The following is a 24620-nucleotide window of genomic DNA, read 5'->3' as shown; positions in this document are numbered from 1 at the left end:
TTCTGTCTTCAGATCTCAACAAAAAGTGCAATCAATTAACAAAGGAGATCAGCACACAGTTCTTATGTGCTTACTGTGTGGGACATCTTTGGAAGAAAAGGCTAAGGAGTAAACCCTACACAAATCACAAGGAGAGCCCTTAAGGTGGGAGGGTGGTGTTTTGTATGCCTCCTTCCAGCAACTCCAAGCTGGTGCCAAATGTATTGCTTTCCTTTGGACCACATGAGTGAGGCCAAGAGGCAGGTTGTGTTATCTGGGCAGCCCAGGACTTCCATACACAATGGCCTGGATTGCACCCCAGAAAGGTCAATCTGATAGCATCCAGTCTCGTTGTTGAGCACACTGTGCTTGCTCTACCACAGAGATAAAGAAAATGGATCTAATGAAGAAAATGCAACTAAATGCTTGACATAGTCTACAACTGAATGGATTCAGAGGCAACTCATATACTGGAAGGAAACATAGACATTGGGAAATGCCAATTGCAGGAACCAAACTCCAGTTAATAAACAACTAGTGAAAGACAGCTAAATTGCAATGTAAGATACCAAGTATATTCAAATATGCTTGTGAGATAGCACAAATAAATAAATGAGATAACAGACATGAATATCTGCAATGGTTTATCTCCCTGTCCCCCCCCGCCCCCCTGAGTTTCCTAACACCCAATTTGTAATCTGCAGTCTCCTCATTCCAAGGAACAGCACTGGCTTCCAGGGTGTAAGCATATAGTATTGATGCCTGTCACCACCAAAATAAGCTATGCGTAACACTGACACACATCTTATTACTGATTCACAATTCCTAAAACTAACTTTCTCTCAATAATCTCTGAGGCAGTTTTCTACTTTTTTTATATAACAAAAAAAACAAAACAGCCTTGCAAGAAACTCCACCCCTTTGCTACAGTTGAAGGTAAATACTGAATATTAGCACTTCTAAATTATCTAGCCTTACCATTATGAGCATTAAAATAACACATTTGTTTTTTCATTAAAAATGTCTCCAGAAAGGGATTATCACCAGAGGAGTTATTTAAAAGTTTTTGCTGAGGACCCTCTAGTAGTAGTTTAATTATGGTTGGTCCTCCAACTTGTAACTTAAAGCATTAGCTAGGTCCATGTAAGGATCAAATAATGAATGTATTGTCAATACATTTCACTGTGGCAATTCCCAACTATTTTAAGTGAAAACTGTAAAAGTTCACAAATGTATTAAAGCTGCATATCTGCATGCTGACGGAAAAAAATACTCGATTTGGAGATGACTGAAATGTTTTTGGCACGTATCTAAAGCTGGTGAACTGTAATATAGCACAGCTCTGGTTTTGGCATGCAATCCTGGATTTTCCTTCTCCGGCGCCCTCTGGTGTCTGTAATGTAATCTTTTGACAGCCTGCTTATCCAGTTGCCTGACTGAAGCAGAGCCAAAGACCTGCCCATTTATGACATCACCTCTTTATTCAACCACTGTTAGGTGAAAGCTTTAACTTCAGACTTCGGAGGTGGGCTGTGTGCACGTAACTGGAATGCTTCCCCCCTCACTCCTTCTCAGTGAGGGAGAAGTGATTTGACATAGCGAGAGCTCATACAATAGCTGCTGCTGCTGCTGTTGCTGCTGCTTCTTTTTGTCTGTGGAATCTGAAACTGAGGGTTTTATAACCGTTACTGGAATTATTGCTATTCTGCAGTTATAAATGGAATTTCTTTATAGATATATATTTTCTACTTCATCCTACTGGTAAGTAATTCCTTCTAATTTGCACTCAAGTTTGATTTTTCCCACCCAGGCATTATAAAATTCAGCATAGCAGAAGGAGTTAGAAGGGAGATTGAAGAAAACTGCTTTTAAACTACAATGCTAAGCAAAAGTAGGGTTTGCAACTGTATATAATTCAAGGTTTCTTTCAGGGTGGGGTGAGGGGGGCTATGTGTCTGATGGTTGGAAACAATTGTTCAGTCTAGCTCTTTACAAGCGTTCCAATCTAAATCATCAAATGGAAGACTTTACAAATGTGTTTTAACTAAGAGCTACAGAGCACACCAAAATTCAAGCTGCATGTTTTCCAATGTGGCCAATGCTGCATATGTGGCGTGTTCTCTTAATACTAGTTTCACAGCTATGGAAAGAGATAATCAAAAATTCATCACAGAAAATGAGTGCTCTGTCCAGGAGCAAATGTCTTCGTCTACTTGGAGGAACTTTTATAATCTTTGGTAAAGGGTAAACAGCTACACCTAGGTTTTAAAGCCTGCATTACTGTTTCCCAAATCCATAGTGCTAAAGCCATATATTGCTTGATACAATTTAGCACGTAAGCCCACCACTCACACTCACCGTATGATATTCTTTCCTCAATGTATTGCAAAAGCCATTGCATGATCAAATACAGTATGTGACGTGCATAATAAGCCAATAAATCTAGTCAGACAAATTAACAGACCTAAGCTTTTGAACAGAGGCTCATGCAAACAGTGGGACAGAAACTGCCATATTGAATTTTTAAAAGAATCTTTTTTGGCTATATCAAACATGAAGTTTTTAGAATATCATAGTCCTCTGAAAATCTATTGTCTCCACATGTTAAGCTCATGTTGCCTCCATATTTTAAGCTTGTCTGTGGCCATCTATTTTTTTTAACTACAGCATAAGTAAAACACTGCAATTGATATATATAAGGAAACTCAAGGGTATGCATGTGAAACGAAATGGTTTCAAATAGTTTAAGAATGCAACAGGCCTGTCTCAAAAAGGATCAAGGTAAGCAAAACCTATCATAGCAGCATAACCCTAATTCCTAACAGAAACTGTAAAATTATCCATGTTGGTTGGTTAAGTTAGCATCCATAACATATCAGCCTATATCCCTTTTGATATACAATTAACTATTAAAAAGTTGTTAAACAAGGCCTAATGAACAAAATTAATTGAGTATCATTTTACACTTTGACTGTTGCATGTGCATGTAAATTGCTATTTTAGTTTATTTTTCTTCTGCAGTACTTTGCTTGGATCTGCCCAAGAGCTGTGGTTTACAGAAGTAATATGGAAAATGTATTAAAAACCAATAGAAAGCACCGTCCACTTAACAAAGCTTCATGCTTTCCATGTAATTTATCTTTCTTTTTTCAGTTTCAAAACCTAAAATTCAGTAAGCAATTTAATAAGTGAATTACATGATTTATTTAAGCTGTAACTTTGAAACTGCAGGAATCACTACAGTCACAAAGTTGGTGGAAGTAATGCAAAGACGATTCACTGTTATGCACAGAACTAAATGAATACTACAATCAGTGGGCAATTGCTACAGAGAGGGAGGGAGGGAGGGGTAGAGGTAGAGGTTAATTCTCTACTTTTTAAAAAGAGTTTATAGAAAGGGACTGCCATGTACAAGTTGAAGTCTTACACCAACTTGTTCCTATAAAATGTGACATCACTGGACAATTAAAATTGCTTCCACAATGGGATCACGCTAGGTAGTGTTGAGGATGAAGCATTCACAAGCTATTATTTTATAGTCAATGACAGTTATTTCCTATCAAGTGAAACAAGTTGGGGAAAGTTTAATTGAAATTTAGGGTCTGTCAGGCTTTGGAAGATTATTAATTATCACTTGCTCTGTTTCCTATGGGAAGCTATACTCTCCAAGCAATAAGAAGTTCAAGCTATGTTTATAGTACTACTTCTTATATACAGGAAGCTTTTACAAATTTATTATCTGGATTAAAACTGAAGAGTTTGAGGGAAAGCTACAGTTTGTGCCACTGAAGTCAGGCTGCACTGTATTTTTATTGTTAATGTTTATTTACCTATGTCTAGCGAGGTAAACAAACATAAATTATGATATTTAATATACTAGATTAAAGTGCACAAGATTCCCAGGATTAGAATTTTAGTCTGACATCCAATTCTCTCCCAGTGACTGTTCAAATTTCCAGAATTATTTACCATTATAATTACCTTCCACTCAAAGTTTTCCCCCCAGCTCTATGTCTTTTCCTTTAAGTAGCTATGGCCACCTTCCTAGCATCAAACCTGATTTACATTATTGAAGAAAACTTCAAATGATATTAAGTTTTAGAGCTCATTCTCCTGGGCAAATGAATTTAACTGATTAATATTGCCATTAGAAGTATTGTAAATGCTTTTTGCACCCCACCCCCTTAGAATCCTTCAGTGTTCTCTCTCCAGAAGCCTTTGTGATTAAAACAGAGAAACTGGACAACAGCATTGGGGGGGAAAGGCAGACTTGCAGCCGCTGAAAAGAGATTTCTTGCAGTGTATGCTACCCCCCAGTGGGCAAAATTGCTGCACTAAAGTCACAGAAATCAGAGCCTTGAGTAAAAAAGAGCCCTGACTTAAAGGAAAAAAAGTAATCATTTTCTGTATCTATATTTATCTTTATTTGTATTTTGGTATTTTTTTCTGAATTTGAAAGAGGCAAGATAGAGTATGAGTGTGTACTTTCCGTGTTATTTTTTAAAAGCTATATATAGATATAATGTGTATTAGATGCCAACAATGCATATTTCTCCTCTGGGTTGAAGGTGCAAATCCTGACATTTATTTCAGTTGAATCAGGATGTGAGTTAATATTTATGACACCCCAATCACATGGAAATATGTTCAACTGATTTCAGTGGAATATGCTTACATCTAAGTGTGCTTAAGAATCATAAGTAAACAGACAATAAATACATTGCAATGTTAAAAACTGATGTTAGCAAAACAAGGCAGTAATTTATTTTCAAATATCAGCATTAGAATAGTTCAATATAAATCTAGTAGTATTAAAGTAAAATACATCACTTGGAAGTGTAAAAGCAGTTCCTACCCAACAACACATAAGCTATCAGAAAGTAAGGAAGACAAGAAATATTAAAGTATGAGGTGTGCTTGAGCTTGAGGTGTGCCAAGAATTTGTTGAGGCCTACTCCAAGTACCACTTTGGCAAAATATATGAAAGCAAAGATTGGTCCAAAAATTTTAAACAAGTCAAAGCAATTGTTCTCTAATTGTGACTAGGTGAGTTTAGCAGCTTTCTAAAGGTAAGCTACAAGCTACAGCTGACAAACACTGCAATCCTAAATACAGTTACTTGGCAGTAAGTCCCATTAAACTGAGAGGGACTTACTTACTGAGTAAAAATGCAGAGGTCAACATTGTAAGGCTGCATACCTAAACCTACTGATGTGCAAGCAAGCACCACTGAAATCAGTGGCTCTTCCTGCCAAATGAGGATGGCTAGGGCCAGGATTGCAAAGTGCTATTTATTGTTCCCTACTGCAATTTATGAACAAATAAGAGTTCATGCTTTTCGGGAGGGGGTGGGCAGTTCCTTACACTTCTCACGTTTAAAAGTTAGGGATAATCTATATCTTCTCAATGGGAGTTACTTTTTTAAAAGTTGTATTTTCATGGAATAAGCATAATCATATTTATGTTCACAGCAAATAATGGTGGCCTTCATATATACTACGAAAATGCAAATTTACTACCAGCTTTAGCATGGGAAGGGCTAAGATAGGTGATCATACCAACTCAACATTAGTTTCGTTTTACAGAACCTTAATTTAAAACTTATGGGGAAACTGTTTACTCCAATGATCATGCTTAATGTAACGAATAACACGTGGAAATGATGTGATATTTCAATGTGATACAATTGTTAAATATGGTTATTTCCATAAGCCAAAGAAAATGTTGCTAAAAGAAAGTAAAGACTCAGAAGCCCAACTTCTCAACAAAGCTTGACATTCTTTAGCCCTCACAAGGATATTTTAAGCTTCTTCTGCTTGCCTAACTTTAAACAAAAGATGAGGGTCCCCATGTTCATGAAACAGGGTGCTAAGAAAATATTTTGCTGTCACTACTAACCAACCCTGAGTAGTACACCTAAGAAAACATGTTGCACACTTCATTTTCAATACAACTGAGTAATGTTTAACCAAATTAACATTATAACAAGCAAAGCTTGTTGAAAATATCCCTGCTTTTGAATGGCTGATAGAAGTCCAAAGCAATAATCTCAATGCACTTGAGCACATTATATATAGGAGCAGACACTTTCTTTAATCCACAGAGGGCACTGTGAAATAAATCAAATGGCTATGCAAAACCAAAATCGCTGAACAATCACTTTTGTACAGCAAAGCTGAATTAATTCTGGTTGTCATGCTGTTGACATTTATAGCCTAAAGAGATATATCTGAATCTTCAGAACACTGCTGTGGATAGTTGCTAGAATGAAAGCATAGCCTTTCACATCAGTATATCATAAATGAAGACACAAATTCACATATTCTAACTACTTTTTTAAAGTTTTAGGATAGGTAGTTGACCCACATCATAGCATAAAGTACTAAAACCAGAGTTTTGGTTATAAATATATTTATGTTACCTTTAATATTTAGAGTAAAAAGGCTCTTTTGTGAGGGCTGCCTTTGACACACTATAGTTTCTCAGGTCTGAATAGCTAAATGTTTTAATTACCAACTGATTGAACAAATAAATTGGGCACCACAGGAATTTATCACCACAGTTTTTCAAGCATGGTACTAATATATTGAGAAGTGGTAGAGTTAAAAACTAGTACTGTACATCTTTCTGTTTTTTAAAAAAACGTTTGTGCACCAGGATTTCTTCCATTTTCTTTTTGTTTTGTTCAAAATTAATGTTCTCTTTCAAAACCATGGGCCCATGAAGCTCACAATTTGATGTTGTGAAAACCTGGCCACAGTGTCTCTGAACAGTGGGGGGCATTTCTCTTTTCATCCTGCAAACTCAGCTATAATGACTTGATGTCAGGGAATATGTAAGGACAGCTCTAGAAAAGAGAGGGCTGAGCAAGGCAGCAGGATTCCCTTCTGTAGAGACAGATCATTGCTGCCTTTATTATGCAAACACATTGTTTTCAGCACTAGCTTGGAATATAAAAGCGAAGTGCAAGATATCAAATTAAATAAAAACTAAAGAAAACTGTTCCCTTCTAGCTGAAAGAAGGGGTAGGGGGGCTGGAAGCTTAATCCACATTTTTGAAACAGTCTTTTTCCCCCTCCAATGAAACTTGCTTTATTTTATCCTTTTGTTTTGATGTAATTTTGAGAGTAGGGATTTTAAAAACCCAAGAACTTAATGAGCTTTAGTGCTTTCATTTTAATCCAACATTGCTGCTAATACGATAGGGGCAATAAGTGAGGGCTTGAATAGCAAACAGTCCAAAAGGGAATGCATTTGAAACATTTGGTAAGTGAAATAAAAGTTTTTGATTCCCAGGAACAAGTACATTCTTTGCTCTAGGTAAGGTATCCAAACAAACTCTTCAAGCAATTTAAGTTTGATATCCATTTCCCAAGAACAATACTACTTAAAATCCACTATCTTTAATTAATCACTTAGGTAGTTTAACATTTAATTCCTACACACAGTATATGTCTTCTGCTAAATAAATTATTCTCCGTTTCTTGAAACTACTTTCCTATTACTCAGTCTTACTATAAAAAACCTATAGTAATTTCTCCTTTGCTGGTTAACCAAAGTGGATTATGAAGTTCAAAAACAGATTATAAACTTTAGAACCTCATAGTATCCTCAGTATTTAGACAGCTGAACAAATAAGGCTACTTGCTAATTGAGCAATGTCCTCCAAGGTATTTATCAGGCTTCAGTTGTTGTTTTACATTTCATTTCAAGGTAATGGTGCTATGCAGAATCTAAGTCTGCTATGCAGAATCTAAGTCTTTTATCACTAATCACTTCAGAAAATTTCATTTTGTTTCAGTACCGTATTTTTAATATATCCACATCTCTTAAGAACTGATGGTGATGATGACTGTTACATTCTGAAATCCATAGGTAAACACCAAACATTTAACAATGTTGCATATCACAACAGAAACGCTTTACATTAATTTTGAACAAATGTCGCATTATACTTTGGCTGTACCAATAGTCTTGGTGGCACAGGAAGACAAGTGTTTACACGACTGAGTTGCACAAGGTAGAGAAAGGAAACTGAACGCTTGTACTATTTCACATACATTGGAAATGTGTACATTACCTAGCAATAGTCTAAAAGATGTTTTGGTGTGTACTAATGAGTACTTTAGAAACTCATTTCTAATTAGAACTGATACAGTGCAAAAGGTGAAGCAGATTTCAGTGTGCATGGCAAACGTAAGGATGCACATGCATTTTTAGTCCTGCTGTATTCTGTGTACTTTATTAGCATAGGAAGCCTTGCTACCCCCTCCTCCCCTCTTAAAGAGAGTTAGCTCAATGGCCGATCTATCTCAGTATCATCTATACTGGGGGTGAGGAACGTGTGAGGAACTACCACTCCAATAATCCCTGACCACTGGCCTTGCTGGTTAGGGCTGATTGGCGACAAGTTCGTCACCCCATGGTCTAGTCACTGGCAGTGGGACTGAACTTAGGGTTTTTCACATAGAAAATATATCCTCAGCTACTGAGCTATGCTACTTGCCCTTCTTAGAATTGCAGCCATATTTGGTGGGTTTAAATTTCCAGATGAGAAGGAAAGGTTACCCACAAGCAGATATTAAAACCATTTAAATGACGTTTTACATTACAACATAGCATTCTTCTTGCCTGTGTAGAACAATCTAGCCTGGCAATGCATCAGTCTGCAGGACTGGTCCGAAAGGATCCTTGTGTTGTCAAAATATAGTTAATACAATATTATAGTTTCAATTTTCAATCTTACTGTACACTTTAGAAATCTTCAGCACTGTAATTAACTACCTCCTCCTGGAGAATAAACTCGGAACTACAGTCACTAAGACAGACACCTGAGCATTAGAAATTGTTATTATACCTTTGCTGATTTACATTTTAAACTATCGGCAACTGTCTTGCCTCCTGAATGCAGAAGACCATGAACAGTAGTATGCATGCCATCCACTGCACCTAGGCCTCTATTTGTAATCTAAAGAGTCATGTGTCACATTTGCAAAGCAGTTTCTCTTTGGTCCGTTGATCAAAGCTGACTTCCATTGCTGTTTTGTTTAGACCAATTTCTTCCAATGCTGAACTTAGCTGTGTATCTGATTCAAGAAATTCAAATTTTTGCTCTATTAGTATTCCCATAATGAGGCTTTATTATTATAAAAATGCTAAGTCAAGAAAAGTTTGCACAAGGCAATTCATCATCACTTTTGGATAACAAGTTGCTTTTTCCTTACTTTTACAGGCACCAACTGAATGAAATTTTAGAAAGGAAACCCTGTCACTGGTATTAGCATGTTTTGGTTTCCCCAAGAAAATTAAAACAAAAACCATCTGAAGTGAGCACCTGGCATTTTCAGACAGAATGAGGAAATATGCTGAGCTGGAAATTCTGATCAAGCACTAAGTGAATGGTGCAGCCCAGCAGGCATGGATTTATCAGGACACATCAACATTCAAAGTTTATAGTTGGATGGTTGTGGACAGAAAAAAAGAAGCTATCATGATTCAAGCCTTAACATCACGAATTGTTTTGATCACATAGAGCTGAAGTTACCATCTCTAGCCACAACATTATGAAAAGAACTTCTAAGCATTCGAGAATTTTTTTGTTAAAGAAGTTGTTCACACACACTTGGGGGTAAAAGGAGAGAGAAACCTCTTCCCTCTTCTTCAAAGTCTCATTCCTGCAGAGTAACAGAAACTGAAGCTTTTATCTTCAACAGCCTGATGTGCTTATTTACCATGATGAAACTTTATTGGAATGTTCATTGAACATAGTGGAGCTCACCAGGAAAGATATTATACTCACAAGCATCATTTAAGTAAGTACTGTGAAGGAAATACAGCTGCGTGAACTAAACTATAAATTTCTCCAAGCCAACTTGGTTTCTAGAAAATCGTATGCCAACTGGATTCTAGCAAGCACAAAAGGTTCCCTCGCATCTTTAAATAAGGTAGGTTCCATAACAAAATATTATTTTAGAAAGTGGAACAATTAAGTTCCACAGGTCACGAAAGTAAACCATTGCAATGATCACATTCTACAGGTAAAAGAGAACTAACAGTTAACAACACAGAAGCAAGCACTGCCAAAGAAATATTTTTAAAAATGGGTTAGTAAGTATGACAAATTAATTAAATAGACAGTGGCAAAGCTAAGGAAACTATGCATCTTTAAAGTATTGTCAAATATCAGGTATTAAAACGTATGTTTAATGAGTTACTCCTCTAATTACCTCAACCGGTATTGCTTCAACAGCAAGATAAGTTTTTCATTGGACACCAGTTCATTTTGTTGGCAAACAAAATAGTTTCAAAAACTTGTTTTGTTTCTTTTTAATTTTACAGAGCAATAGAAAAAATAATCCTTGATATAAAATATAGATATTCCATACCTTATTTTATTTTATATGACTAAGGAAAATCATTAGTATCCTAAGGCTGCAATCCTATTCCCACCTACCTGGAATTTACCTGAGTATGCATGGTTAGGATTTCAGCCTAATCCATGAAGTAAAATACAAGCAATATTGAAATAACTGATTATATCACATGTTTCAAGAGGTTTATGCAAGCTTTCATGTCTCTAGTATTACTAAGTTGACAATTCTGTTTAAAATGAAAATTTTGTCACTATGCCATCTACTTGAGGCAGAAATAAAGAGAAATCTGTTCTATATTTAAGCTTCCACTTAGGTTTAACACCTTTATTGTACTTCCAATGGAATAGTTGGAGACAGGGAACACATTTCATCACTGTTCATTATTAGTTACCATGCAGTGTGCCCTAATTATTCACTCAGTATTCATACTTCAGCAAAAAACAGTGGTCTAAGGAGAGTTTGAATACCTAAAGATGAATTTCAGTATCATAATGTGGTAAAGTAGTGAATTTAGGTTCCATTGTGCCCGCATCTTATGAGTACAAGGCAGCTGCACAAAACGATTGTGGGGTGAACTGTGTACATGCAGAAGGTTACTGAAGTTTCTTTTTTAAAAAAAAAGTTTCTATGCCAGCACAGCAAGCTACTACCATCTATGGTGTAGCGCAACAAAAAGAGGAGGGGACCTGGGGAAACAAACTCCTTAGGGAGCTCTTTGGGTGGGGATGCCAAATAATGCCTTCTTATGCAGGAAATAGATTTGGATAAATATTATTGACAAATACTTCTCTCACTCAAACCTCATTTAAGACTCATGCCTACGTGTAATTGTAAATTCTTGGCAGGAATTTTAGGTGGCGATCCCATACACATGTATAAGCAAGCAATCCCCATTTAACACACTATGACTTATCTTCAATTAAACATACATAGGACTATGCTGTTAGATGTGTTGTTTTCATTTCAAAGTGATACTTCACTGTACTCTACTATTAATCTGATTTTTTTTTCTAGATTGCTGAAAACCAAACACTAGTCTCTGGGCAAACCTCATTGCAACTTGACCATGATCAGTGCAACCTGGAATTTCATCCTAATTTGGACAAAGATAGGGCTTTTGCTCAAAATGGCACCTCACTCTGTCAGTGCCAAGTCCTGCCCTTCAGCATGCCGCTGTGATGCAGGATTCATTTACTGCAATGATCGTGACTTAACATCAATTCCTACTGGGATTCCAGAGGACGCTACAACCCTTTACCTTCAGAACAATCAAATCAATAATGCTGGAATTCCTTCTGAGCTAAAAACCTTGATCAAAGTGGAGAGAATTTATTTATACCACAACAGCTTGGATGAATTCCCTACCAACCTCCCAAAGTACATCAAAGAATTGCATTTGCAGGAAAATAACATAAGGACAATTACTTATGATTCACTTTCACAAATTCCTTATCTGGAAGAATTACATTTGGATGATAACTCTGTTTCTGCAGTTAGTATTGAAGATGGAGCATTCCGGGATAATATCTATCTTAGACTTCTTTTTCTTTCTCGAAATCACCTTAGCACCATTCCCTGGGGCTTGCCTAAAACAATAGAAGAACTGCGCTTGGATGATAATCGCATTTCCACAATTTCGGAGCTGTCCCTTCAAGACCTTACAAATCTAAAACGTCTAGTTTTAGATGGAAATCTCTTAAGCAATCATGGATTAGGCGAGAAAGTCTTTACAAATCTAGTCAATTTAACAGAACTCTCATTGGTCCGTAATTCCCTTACAGCAGCTCCAATAAATTTGCCAGGAACAAATCTGAGAAAGCTTTATCTACAAGAAAACCATATAAATCATGTATCAGCTAATGCTTTTGCGTACCTACGACAGTTGTATCGGCTAGATATGTCCAATAATAATCTCAGTAATTTACCTCAGGGTGTCTTTGATGATCTGGACAATATAACCCAATTGTTTCTTCGCAACAACCCTTGGCACTGCGGGTGCAAAATGAAATGGGTTCGTGACTGGTTGCAAATGCTGCCTCTCAGAGTTAATGTACGTGGACTGATGTGTCAAGCCCCAGAGAAAGTTCGTGGGATGGCTATCAAAGACCTCAATTCAGAGCTATTTGATTGCAAAGATGAGGATATTGTAAGCACTATCCAAATTACTGCTTCAGTACCAAACACTTTATACCCTGTGCAAGGACACTGGCCAGTTTCTGTGACCAAATCACCTGAAATGAAGACTCCTAATCCACATAAAAACTACAGAACAACCGCTACCCCAGTGCAGGAAATCATTACCATTGTTGTAAAGGCTGTAAGCACCGAGACTATTCATATTTCTTGGAAAGTTGCACTACCCATGACTGCTTTAAGACTTAGTTGGCTCAAGATGGGTCACAGTCCTGCCTTTGGATCTATAACTGAAACCATTGTTACAGGAGACCGGAATGACTATCTGCTTACAGCACTTGAGCCAGACTCACCATACCGTGTATGCATGGTTCCCATGGAAACCAGTAACATCTATCTGTCTGATGAAACCCCTGTTTGTATAGAGACTGAAACTGCACCCCTTAAAATGTACAATCCTACAACCACCCTAAACCATGAACAAGAAAAAGAACCGTACAAAAATTCTAGCTTGCCCTTGGCTGCCATCATAGGGGGTGCAGTGGCACTAGTAGCTATAGCTCTGCTGGCTTTAGTCTGCTGGTATGTCCATAGGAATGGGTCCTTGTTCTCGAGAAACTGTACGTACAGCAAAGGACGTAGGAGGAAAGATGATTATGCTGAAGCTGGAACGAAGAAGGACAATTCTATCTTAGAAATCAGGGAGACTTCTTTTCAGATGATATCTCTGAACAATGAACAAGTGTCCAAGGAGGAATTTGTAATACATACCATATTCCCACCTAATGGGATGAATCTATACAAAAACAACCACAGTGAAAGCAGCAGTAACAGAAGCTACAGAGACAGTGGTATACCTGATTCAGATCACTCACACTCATGATACTAAAGGAAATTAAAGACTTGTGGTGGTTTCTTTTTTCCCTTCTCACAAAGAATGGCAACTTGAAAAGGTTGCTGGCCTACTGCAGAACACTGGATTAAAAGACTGAATAAGCAATGTATTGTACATTTGCCATATAATTTATATTTAAGAACTTTTTATTAAAAGTTTCAAATTTCAGGTGACTGCTGCGATTAATGTAGCAAGGATGCCTGAAAACAATTCTATATTTTAGTATTTTTTAGTAATTTGTACTGTATTTTCCTTGCTAATATTGAAATTACAGACCATTTAACTTTTGTGTTCTACTGAGTAAGATGACTTGTTGACTGTGAAAGTGAATTTTCTTGCTGTGTTGAACAATCAGGACTTTGCATACATTTGAGATCCTTGTAAGTATAAGCACAGGCCATTTTCACTTTGGTATTCGTAACTGGCAAACTGAAAATGTTCAGAAGTGACTGCGAAATTGATCAAAATACAATCTTGGGTATCTGAAATACATAAAACAACTAAAAACCTAATGTGAAAAGTAGTGGGCAATACCAGCTACTTAGCTATAACCAGATTTGTAAGTAATAGGATACTGCAACAGATAGCTGTTGTCTAGGTAGGGCAGATGAAACAAGAATAAAGCACATATTACTGATCTAAATGCATAAAAGCAGGGTCAGCTCTTATTTTTATGAAAAATAAAATCTAAGACTACCCTAAACATATAAATGTCCAAACCTAAATTTATTCATCATTCTATAAGAGAACTTGTATAATTGCTAACTGCAGTTCTTCTGATGTCATGAAAGCATATACTATATATGCAATTAAATGTATACTATACATATTTCAACTGCCATTGAGAATATTGCCCATTGCTATCACAGTTATCTGAATATTAACAAACACACAAGTGAAGATACTTTGATCTGGCTTTCTACTTAGTTGTGATCTATTTAATGTTTAATACCCAAGACATTTTGTTGCCATAACTATTATTCCCCAAATGAAAACCAAAGTGCATTGAACGCCCTTTGGCCAGTCTTGTATGTGCCTTGATCGAAAGTTATATGTGTTCCGCTTTTAACTGGGAACAAACGTTTCACACACATACACTTAATTATGGAAAGATATTGGTCTCAATGCTGAATAAAATATAAAATGAAGTATCATAAACTAAGTGCTCTTCTTAACCTCATTAGACAAACACACACACAGCGTTACACCAATTGAATATTTAGAATGTTTCTGCACTAACTCCATCTGGGAGGTAAAACCTGAATTTCTTCCTAGTTCAACCAAACATGATAGGATATAACAAGTTCTTTTCTCCTGCCACAGCTAGAATATTACAGAATAGAAGGAGGGAAGTTAAAATTGATACAACTAGGTCATTTAAGTACAAGGAGACAGTTTTCTCAGGAATTCTTTTCCTAGGGTGATGAATGGCTATAGATATGGGACAGCATTGATCTTGAAATTATTGAAATTGTTAACTGGATTATCTTCTACATTTACATGATGTTTCTGCAATGATTTTGAAGTGTGTGATTTGGGGGAGGTAAGACAACATGTCTGTATTTTTGGCAGAGCCAGGCGAGCCATAGAGGCAGACTTGGTAGTCTCCCAGGACAGCACATTTAAAAGAGGGCAAACCATGTCACAACAGCAGATTGACCCTGAGACCACATTATGTTTCTAGTGTATCTGCATCCCAGCATGAACCGAAAGTCCACAATGAAGTCCTCCATAACATGGGAATCTAGGGAACATACTTGCTTCACGTGGAGAAGTCCTTGTCCTGCCTCCCCAAGGACAGAAAAAAATTAAGATCTGGGCTGCCCCATTCCTGCAATTGTTCTACAAATATGTTGTGCCAATAATCTGACTTCATATATTTTTGAGCTCCAGTGCTTTAAAACCATTGCCTTAAAACACCAAATTGTTGTATTTCTAGTTGTTGTTAATCGATTGGACATGATAATTCTTACATCATCCACCTCACTTCATATATTACACAGACAAGTGGACACGGACACGGACACACACACACACACACACACAAGTTAAGGGTACTTTAAGCTATTGTTCATGGTAATTGATCTTTAATAGAAAAGTGCAGAGTATATATCACGCTGTGTACTCTTACCTTAAGTAAAGCTATGTTTCATCCCATTAGGATGAATTGTTGAAAGAAAACCATTATGACAAAATTTTAGTAGATAGGTTTACGTTTTTCTAAAATTTCCTAGAGTCAAATAATTGGCAAAACAAAAATTTATTGCCAAATGCATGGCACAGCGCTTGCATGTCCCATCAATCAGTCCCTAAAACCTTCCAAGTAGAGCCTGTATTTATGACACTAACCTTATTCAGCTGCAAAAAAGGAACTAGTAGCTGAAGAGACCATCTGTAAGTGAGAGAAATGTCTCTCAAACATTTCTCTTTTCCACACATTAACAGACAATAATCTTATTCCCATAAATCAATAGCCAAATATGGCAGTAGTTAATGATGAAGTCCATTTGTCAATTTCTATATAATTAATTATAAAAAGAAGATAATATTTGATCATTTCTCAAAAGCTAAAACTTTGAAGCAGGAGGAGTGATTTTGATGTTATGCAGAAAAATCCAGAAAGGAGGGGTTTTGGCTCCTGCAGGGAACTAATAAATTGTTTAGGGCATGCACAAAACATGTGACTGCAGAAACAAGTAGCTAGTGTGCGTTCACATGGACCTAATCCAAAAGTCACACAGAAAGCAGGCAAAAATATATTTCTGAAGATAGCGTAGATCTTTTCCCCATCAACCAATCCACGCCAGTTGATTAGCCTATTCCATTAACTCTCACTTTAACTTCTCAGCATAATAAGGTCACCTTATTAAAATTTACATTGTTGATATGCTGTGCAAACGCATCTTAATGCAGGAATGGGAAACCTGTGACCCTTCAGAGATGGGTTGCTGGCCTACAGTTCCCAATTACCCCATACTGTCTGGGGCTGATGGGAGCTAAAGTCCAACAGCATTTGCAGAGCCATGAGTCATCATTCCCTACCCATTTTAAATACATTAGTAACAGGAGATTGGCTAGGAAGGCAGTTGGACCCTTTGACAAGGGAGTCAAATGTGTGCTAAAGGAGGATAGGGAGATTGCAGAGAACCCAAAACTGTCTGAATCTGGAGCAATCAGGGGGAAAGAAAATGGCAGCTGTACTGCCCCCAGAATAAAATATTTTTTAAAATGAAAAATGGAAGATTCCCAATGGTACTCCTAAAGATTAGCAGTTGCCCTGAATTTCACCATCCTCCCAAAAATGCACAAGAAATCATACTTCAAATGAGATGCCTGTAAATGGAGCCACAAATTTGGAGCAACATTTGGTTAATCCCTGCTTAGGATACATTTTTAGATAAATTTGTATGGAGACCATATACATTTTCACTGTCAGCTAAAACATGTGCTGACATTATTGCAGAAACCAGCCATGGACAGTCAGGTCACAGGCTACATTCCACATGTTCAGCATACACACAATCCCTCCACCCACACCCACCATCAATAATGGTACCTTTGTATAGTCTTTAAAACTGAGCAGGGGAGAAAGTAATCTATTATGTTAGCCTTTGGCAATGAAAAGCCAGGTTTATTTCAGTAACAACAATTAAATATATATATATATATTTAAATAGGTGGGCAATACTCAACTGTTTTTCCTCTTTTAAAAGCCAAGGCAGAAAACACTGCGATATCTTTCATAGTGCCCACCCCACAAATGTCAGAATATATCAGAGTATTACATTAAAATGTAAGACATTCATATCCACAAAGACGTGAACCCAAATGATCCTACTTGTTGCCAGTTACATAATGGATCTAGTCCTGCAAAAGCAGTCACAGAGTTGGGTGCTCTCCTTCCATTTCTCTGGGCCTCTAGAGTCAGTTGCTGCATGTACCATCAATATCTGACAACTGTCACTGCTGGAAGCAATCCCACGGAGAGCGGCTTGTCTTGTGTACTCCCTTCACATTTGTCTATCACCCAGTAAGACAAATCTGAGCTTTTTAGAGACAGTCATATCAAATTGAAAATCTGCACACTAAAAGGCTTTTTAGACTACTACTACTACTACTACTACTACTACTACTACTACTACTACTAGAGAGCTACACGATGAAAGGGAAAATTTAGAAGCCTTTACAGCAGCTTCAGTTTCTTCTGTTTGAAGATGGTGAGTACTACTAAACTAGATCCCTGCCTTAACCTCCCATCGCACAAGTGCCCAACAGAAGACTGCATCTGAAAAAGGTTGGGGAGAGCACCATCTCTCTTACTTCATGCCATCTTTTTGCATCCTGTTATCATGGGGCTCTGAGATGGTGCTCATTAGAGTATGACACACAGGTGCAATAGCATGGTTAGGTAATTTTATGCTCTGGATTTAATTGTTTTACAAGAGGGCTACATTTGAGGGCCTTCCTGTTCATTATGCCCCAAAGTACTGCCCTGCTAGTACTATTTCACAGATGTAGTTTGCAGAACCTTCCTGTATCTTTAAATAAATATGTTTATTTTCATAAATAAAGCTTATAGTAAAATTAAGTATCCTCCAATACTGCCATTCGTATGTGTCTACTATCCACTATATGCAGCACCTTGAAACAAGATTTTGATAGTGAAAACATACTGATGAGGTCTCTAGCTGGTTAACAGTATTTAAATTGGTATGAGTTAAATTGTTGTTTCAGAGAAGCAAAATCACTGGGGTAAAACCTATAAAATAGAATAATATTTTACATTATCATAAAATTTTATTGGGTACTGCTATATGTAGTCCATGAATCTTGCAGCATAAATGATGCATGCTATTTCTGGGGGTGGGGGAATTATATATCTATAGTGAATTTCTTGTCAAATTGTGCTGATTATGGCAGCTTGCCCAAAGCTAAATTCATTGTAATAAAACTCCTGGACTGGAACATGGTGCCATTTACGTTATTCACCACCTGAATTGTTTTTGTAGTATATAAACCCAAAGCAAACAGCTGTCAGTTTGAAAACCTCTGAAGAGCTCTGTCGCTAGGCACTGCTGGGCTTTCTTGCTTCGATGCTTTGAAGAACTTGTCAGCTGGTCCCTCGCAACTAGCTGTGGAGGCTGGATCTTAAGCAGCTGAAAGCACTGGATTAGAACAGCTTACATCTTTTGACTTTGTACCGGATCATTGGATTGAAATCACTTTGATAGATGCTTTTGGAGGATTTTGTGTTTTTCTGAAGTCCACAGAATTATATGCTACGTTTCTTCCCTTTTCGTTTTCAGCTTACTCTAGCAACCAGTGTAGGAGTTGCATTGAAGAAAGAAAACCTAGATCTACTGTATCAGCAGAGTGTTTTCTCCTGTCCCTCCAAATCAACAAGGCTCGGGATGCAGCTATTCAGTATGTCTCACAAAAACAGAATGCTCCTACAAATCAAACTGTTTAAAGTTGGTGTCATAGGCATTTTTTCTATAGGTGAGAAAAAGTGATGACTATGCTTTGCTTGTATTAAAAAAGCACAACATGTGGAGGACAGATGTGGGCTCATATTGTATGAATGGCCTGTGCAACTTCCTGACTTGAATGGTCTGGATCAAACCTAAACCTAGCATAAGCCTGTCACAAAAGGCTTAGCCTGAAGCTACAGTTTTTATCCAGCTTGTAAGATTTATTCATTTCATTTATATCCTGTCTTTCAAGGCACTGAAGGTGGCATACATGATTCTCCCTCTTCCTCCCCATCCCAACTTTGAAGTTTGTTTGGCCACCCTGTGATGTACAGAAGGCTAAAAGATAGTGGGTAGCCCAAGGACACCCAATTAACTTCATGCCAGGGAGTTCAAACCCTGGGTCTCCTCAGTCCAACAACTACAGCAACACTGGCTTTCAAATACAAAGTTCCCATGCATAAAGTTCACATTTACTGAAGATAAAAAAGGTAAAGGACCCCTGACAGTTAAGTCCAGTCACGAATGACTCTGGGGTTGTGGCGCTCATCTCGCTTTACTGGCCAAGGGAGCTGATGTTTGTCTGCAGACAATTTTTCTGGGTCATGTGGCCAGCATGACTAAGCCGCTTCTGGAGAAACCAGAGCAGCGCACGGAAACGCCGTTTACCTTTCCGCCGGAGCGGTACCTATTTATCTACTTGCACTTTGACATGCTTTTGAACTGCTAGGTTTGAAGAAGCTGGGACTGAACAACAGGAGCTCACCCCGTCGCGGGGATTCGAACCGCCAACCTTCTGATCAGCAAGCCCTAGGCTCTGTGGTTCTAAAAAGATTTTATTTTTGCTATTCATTCTAATGCTCCTCTTGTAAAAGAACTAAAAATATATATTCCTCAGATCATGCTCTAATATACATAGGTGTAAACAACAAGAAGCTTGACTATTTCTGTAAATATAATATTATACTTAATGAAAGAGGTGAGGATTCTCCAACTACATCCTAAAGTGTATCCACATTAAGGTACAGAACATCATAAAACATTGTTTAGACCAGGCATAGGCAAACTTGGCCCTTCAGATGTTTTAGGACTACAACTCCCATCATCCCTGACCACTGGTCCTGCTAGCTAGGGATGATGGGAGTTGTAGTCCCAAAACATCTGGAGGACTGAGTTTGCCTATGCCAGGTTTAGGCTTCTCAAGAATATGTGTCCTTGCCTATTACTGTTCCCCAAGTTGTTTGTTTCCTGCAGGGACAGAGATGAAATCTTGATATATAGCCTGAAACCAGCTCTGTGTTACAAACATGTCTGCAAACAGGAAGGCTGGCAACATCAACCCTGCTTTTTGGGAATTCTTTGCAGATGACCGCAGTGCCTGAAGACAGACAGACAGGTCGTGGATCCACAGCAGTGACCAGTGGGGGAATGACTGCTGGGAAAAGTGCAGAGAGAAGAAATGCCATGGTGCATCTGTAACAGCTGCAATGAAACATGTCTCTCCCATACTGCAGCAGTCACTGCAACCTTCCAACAGTTTGACTTCACCCCCTTCATTGTCTCTCAAGACACACAGATGCCCACAATGTAGTTCTTTAATGATAAACTTAAGCTATCCTGAACATACTCCAAGGCAGGGCTTTTTTTCAGTTGGAACTCAGTTCCAGCACCTCTCAGGTGGGCGGCATTACCATTATAAGAGAAGTGTTTGTGCTGAGTTCCGGCACCACTTTTTCTAGAAAATAGCACTGCTTCAAGGCACTTTAATTTCTCAAGTATTTCTTTCTGAAATTCCTAGGAAGCCAAGATATCAATCCAGCTTAAAACTATGGTTTAATACGCTGGCCTGTTCCAAAGCTGGTAAATAGACTTTCCTAGTTTGGACAAAATGGCAAAATATTATTAGTGATAAACTTCCTGGTTTAATTGTGACAACTGATAAAAGGATGAGCAAAGGGGGTACCTGTGCGAGCAAAAGGCTTGTGTATATCCCAATATATGATAATCTAAATACAGCCTTGGAAGAACCTCATTTACAATATGGATATATTTTATCATGTGGGATAGATTTGATGAATACACCTTGTTTTTTCTTCATGGGAATACTTCCATCCTCATTGTGCCTCTGCATGCGCTCATGAGAACACATCAATCATCTGTTATTTTTCTTTCTTTAATTATATGCCTGCCTAGAGACAATATTTATTGGCATAGATAAAGCATCAAGGAGCAAATGGATTTTTTGTTTCCCTTATTTCTTCTTCTAGCTGGTAACATACATTGCTACTAGGTCTCCTTCACTCAGGTGAGTAAAGCTCACTTCACCTAGTCATCAAGTTGCTGAGCCTGTGAGAATCAGTATTAGCGAAATGCAACTGATCTGACATCAATTCCACACAAATAATAGTTTTGTTGTAAACCAGTTATCACAGCCTTTTTGCACATCCTTCAAAAACTGTTTATGGATATATGCTGGCAATTGGTAACATAATTCCCCACTCCCTAAAAAAATATAAAAAGAATAAAGAAACCTCCAGTATCAGAACAAAGCTCAGTACGTAGTTCTGCAGTATTTTCAAAACGAAGCATTTACTGTATGGATATCCATGCATTTTGGTCATTAAATGAGATGAATTTAAGGCAAGAGAGAACCTTGGCAATAGTAAGGAAAGTTGTGCATGGGGCTACAGATAGAGGGGAAAACCTTCAGAAATGCCGCTCCCCATGTGAACAGAAGAGCAACTTAGTTTTCAAGCCAATACATATCAATTTTATATCTACTTTTAAAAGCTATTTTCATTTGTAGTTGTCTTTTTAAAGCAGAGATATAAAGATAAGGTTGATAATTAAAGAATAAGAGTGAAACATTTTACTTCCTCAGACCGTGTATTTATTATGATTTCCTTATATGTAAAAATCTAACACAATGCGTGAAAATGATGTGTTTCTTTTCATTAAACACTTATATTTAGCAGAACAAAGCTTGGGCTTCTAGAGACACTCAAATTCTTTACAATTAAACTTATTCTTTCCTGGTTTCACAGGGCTTGTAGAAGAGTGAAAAATAAAGACCTACTTGTAAAAGTTAATCAGGCAAGAAAGATTTGAGTTTTAAAAGCCTAATAAAAGTTCAAAGATTCCAAGAAACTGCAGAAAGAAAATGGCACTTTAAACCCATACCCTTTACAAATACAGTGGTACCTCTGGTTACGACCTTAATTCGTTCTGGAGGTCCGTTCTTAACCTGAAACTGTTCTTAACCTGAAGCACCACTTTAGCTAATGGGGCCTCCTGCTGCCGCCGCACGATTTCTGTTCTCATCCTGAAGCAAAGTCCTTAACCCGAGGTACTATTTCTGGGTTAGCGGAGTCTGTAACCTGAATTGTATGTAACCTGAAGCATATGTAACCCGAGGTACCACTGTAGTTGAATAGACACTAAGAGCAAACTACCCCGTGTTCCCCTTATGATGCAGGGGACAGAGGGTATTTGCAGAAAAGCACTGGTAGGCAAGAAGAGGGTACCTAATCTTTTCCCTAACCACTAATTCTCCCAACCAAATACCTCCTCCAGACACCAAAATTTAAAGCAATGCCAGCTGGGAGGAAACAGCCAGAGGGAGGACAGATGCACTGCAGGATGTAGGAGGATTAAGCAACCCTCTCACTCATCAATTCTCCTCAGTAACTGGGCCTCCTACCCACACATTACCTATTATCTTGGCAAACTTGAAACAGGAACCCCACATTTGTTGAAAGTAATAACTCATTTTAAAACGTTGTATCTCTCACACACCCCACTCAGCAAAACCAAAAACTTGAAATGTAATCAGAGCTTTTGTTTTGCAGAAATTCTAGCAAAACAAAACACACACCTTCTTAGAAAACCACAAAAAGTAGTAGGTTGCGGGTTATTATTTTTTTAAAAAGAGATTCAGTAAGCACCATGCGTATGTCCAATATTTAAATAATTATTCAGGTTCTTTTAAATATAAACTGAACAAATACATTTCTGTTTACACAAAAAGAATTATAGTTCATGGATCAACACTATTTCTTCTGTTCCACTATATGGGCAAAGCTTTTTAAAAATTCATTTCATTGAGGGAAATAAAACAACTCTGAGACTATGCCAGGAGTGAGGAACCTGTGGTCCTCCAGATGTCATTGGATTCTGTATGTAGACAAAGTAGCACCAAACTCCAACTATGACAAGGGAGTGCATTGTATCCCGCTACCTTTTGTCCATGCTTCCTATCAAGACTACATCAAGAATATATGTCCTGCAAAATGTGTTGGCCTGATGACCATTTGAAACAGCACCATGGTTGTCATGAAGCCCATGAAGCCCTGTGCTGGCCCAATGGCAGCCTCCACATGAATGTTGAAGTCACACTGAACTATCATCCAGCGGTTCTCCAATCCCAAGCCAGAGACCACTCCGGACAGTTTGGTCAGGGATGCTGCTGGGCAGCAGGGCAGTTGACAGACCAGCATCAGCAGTCTACCAAGTTTTGGCTCTGTTTTGATGTCATTACACTTGTGCAGACTCAAGCATAGTTTTCTTTCTTATTACAAATGCAAAAATCATGCTCTAACGTACTGATAAAATCCTGCTCTCACATCACAAATACCACAGACACTTCCACAACTTGATTCTCTTCCAAGAGGAAGAGATTAATGGGAGATATAGTAATTACAACACAAATGCCACAATGAAGCTGCTTCCTCCATCTAAAAAAAAAATACGCGGTGTCAAGCAAAATTCTTCCGTTTATTCTATCAGTGCCAAAGGCAAGTTGTGTCAAGTTTTTAAAAGAGCCAGTATAATTATGAAATTGCATAAACTGCAATGTTGTAACTGATTGTATCTGATCACTGAATGATGGCATTTATTTTTTAACATGAACATAACATAAACATAAACTCTCTTATTAGTGAAAGCAACAGAACTTGCTCCAAATGTAGAAACAATCATATCATGCATAAAGCTAACAAAATATACAAGAGCAAGAAATGTAGTGCTTTTCTATCTTTTTCTTTCTTTTTTTATTTACATATATTTATTTATACCTTTACGAAGTATAACAACAGATGACACATGAAATAAAAGTAGAAAGATATCTCTAGAGCTAAAGATAAAGGAACAAATTGTAATACCACAGTTGAATATAACAAATTAATATCACAGGTTCCAAGTAACATAAACGAGTTTACATTATCCTGTACCTTATTACACAAGTACATTATTAAAAGACTCAATTTGTCAATCCTATCTGATTCTTACCATATATGTATGCCTAACCATACATACTATGTCCCAGATTTTAGTTATCCATTCTCTCAAGGATGGTGTTCTCATTTTCTTTTCCAATTCCAACAAATAATATTTCTTTCAGCAGTTAAGAGATGTTGCATTAATTCTCCATCCACTGTTAGTAAAGTTTAAGAATTAGCGGGCCCCATGGGTAAAGTATAACCAGTGATTACTTCAATTGTCTTTAATCTGTCTTCCCCAAATTTTCTGATTTTAGGACATGCCCCAAATATATGCCATACCCCAGCATTTGAAGATCTATACCTCCAACAGGTACCACTGACTATTGTGTATGTCGGGCTAAGACGCTGCGGCGTTCAGCACCAACAGAATATAGCACTTATCAATCAATCAATCTCATTATCAATCAACATTCAATTTACACACACACACACCATGACTTTTCCATAGCCCATAGCATGAAAAAGTCACTTGTCTCAATTCAGTCCACAA

At 37.6% G+C, this 24620-nt stretch overlaps 2 protein-coding genes across 7 annotated transcripts in view; one reads left to right on the top strand and one right to left on the bottom strand.

Moving 5' to 3' along the window:
• Window positions 1-24620, bottom strand: part of MACROD2 (mono-ADP ribosylhydrolase 2) — a 996145-nt gene that overhangs the window by 921012 nt on the left and 50513 nt on the right. The gene's annotated exons all lie outside the window — the stretch shown is intronic.
• On the top strand, window positions 1475-17488 carry FLRT3 (fibronectin leucine rich transmembrane protein 3). Of its 2 annotated transcripts, none has more exons than XM_081188923.1 (3): window positions 1475-1740; window positions 9212-9791; window positions 11367-17488. In XM_081188923.1, the coding sequence occupies exon 3, from the start codon at window positions 11419-11421 to the stop codon at window positions 13366-13368; it is 1950 nt and encodes a 649-aa protein (XP_081045049.1). In that variant the 5' UTR covers window positions 1475-1740; window positions 9212-9791; window positions 11367-11418; the 3' UTR covers window positions 13369-17488. The 2 variants fall into 2 exon arrangements, with proteins under 2 accessions (XP_081045049.1, XP_081045048.1); XM_081188922.1 differs by having other exon boundaries at window positions 1476-1740; window positions 9212-9923.

The sequence above is a fragment of the Podarcis bocagei genome (genome assembly GCF_964188305.1).
Source record: "Podarcis bocagei genome assembly, chromosome: 3".
Classification (NCBI taxonomy): Eukaryota; Metazoa; Chordata; class Lepidosauria; order Squamata; family Lacertidae; genus Podarcis; species Podarcis bocagei.
Note: the sequence above shows the minus strand (reverse complement) of the source record. Positions and strands in the feature narration are given on the sequence as shown.

Bases quoted from the DNA above. Each gene is read 5' to 3' on its own strand.
- FLRT3 (XM_081188923.1), top strand. From the start codon at position 11,419: ATGATCAGTGCAACCTGGAATTTCATCCTAATTTGGACAAAGATAGGG.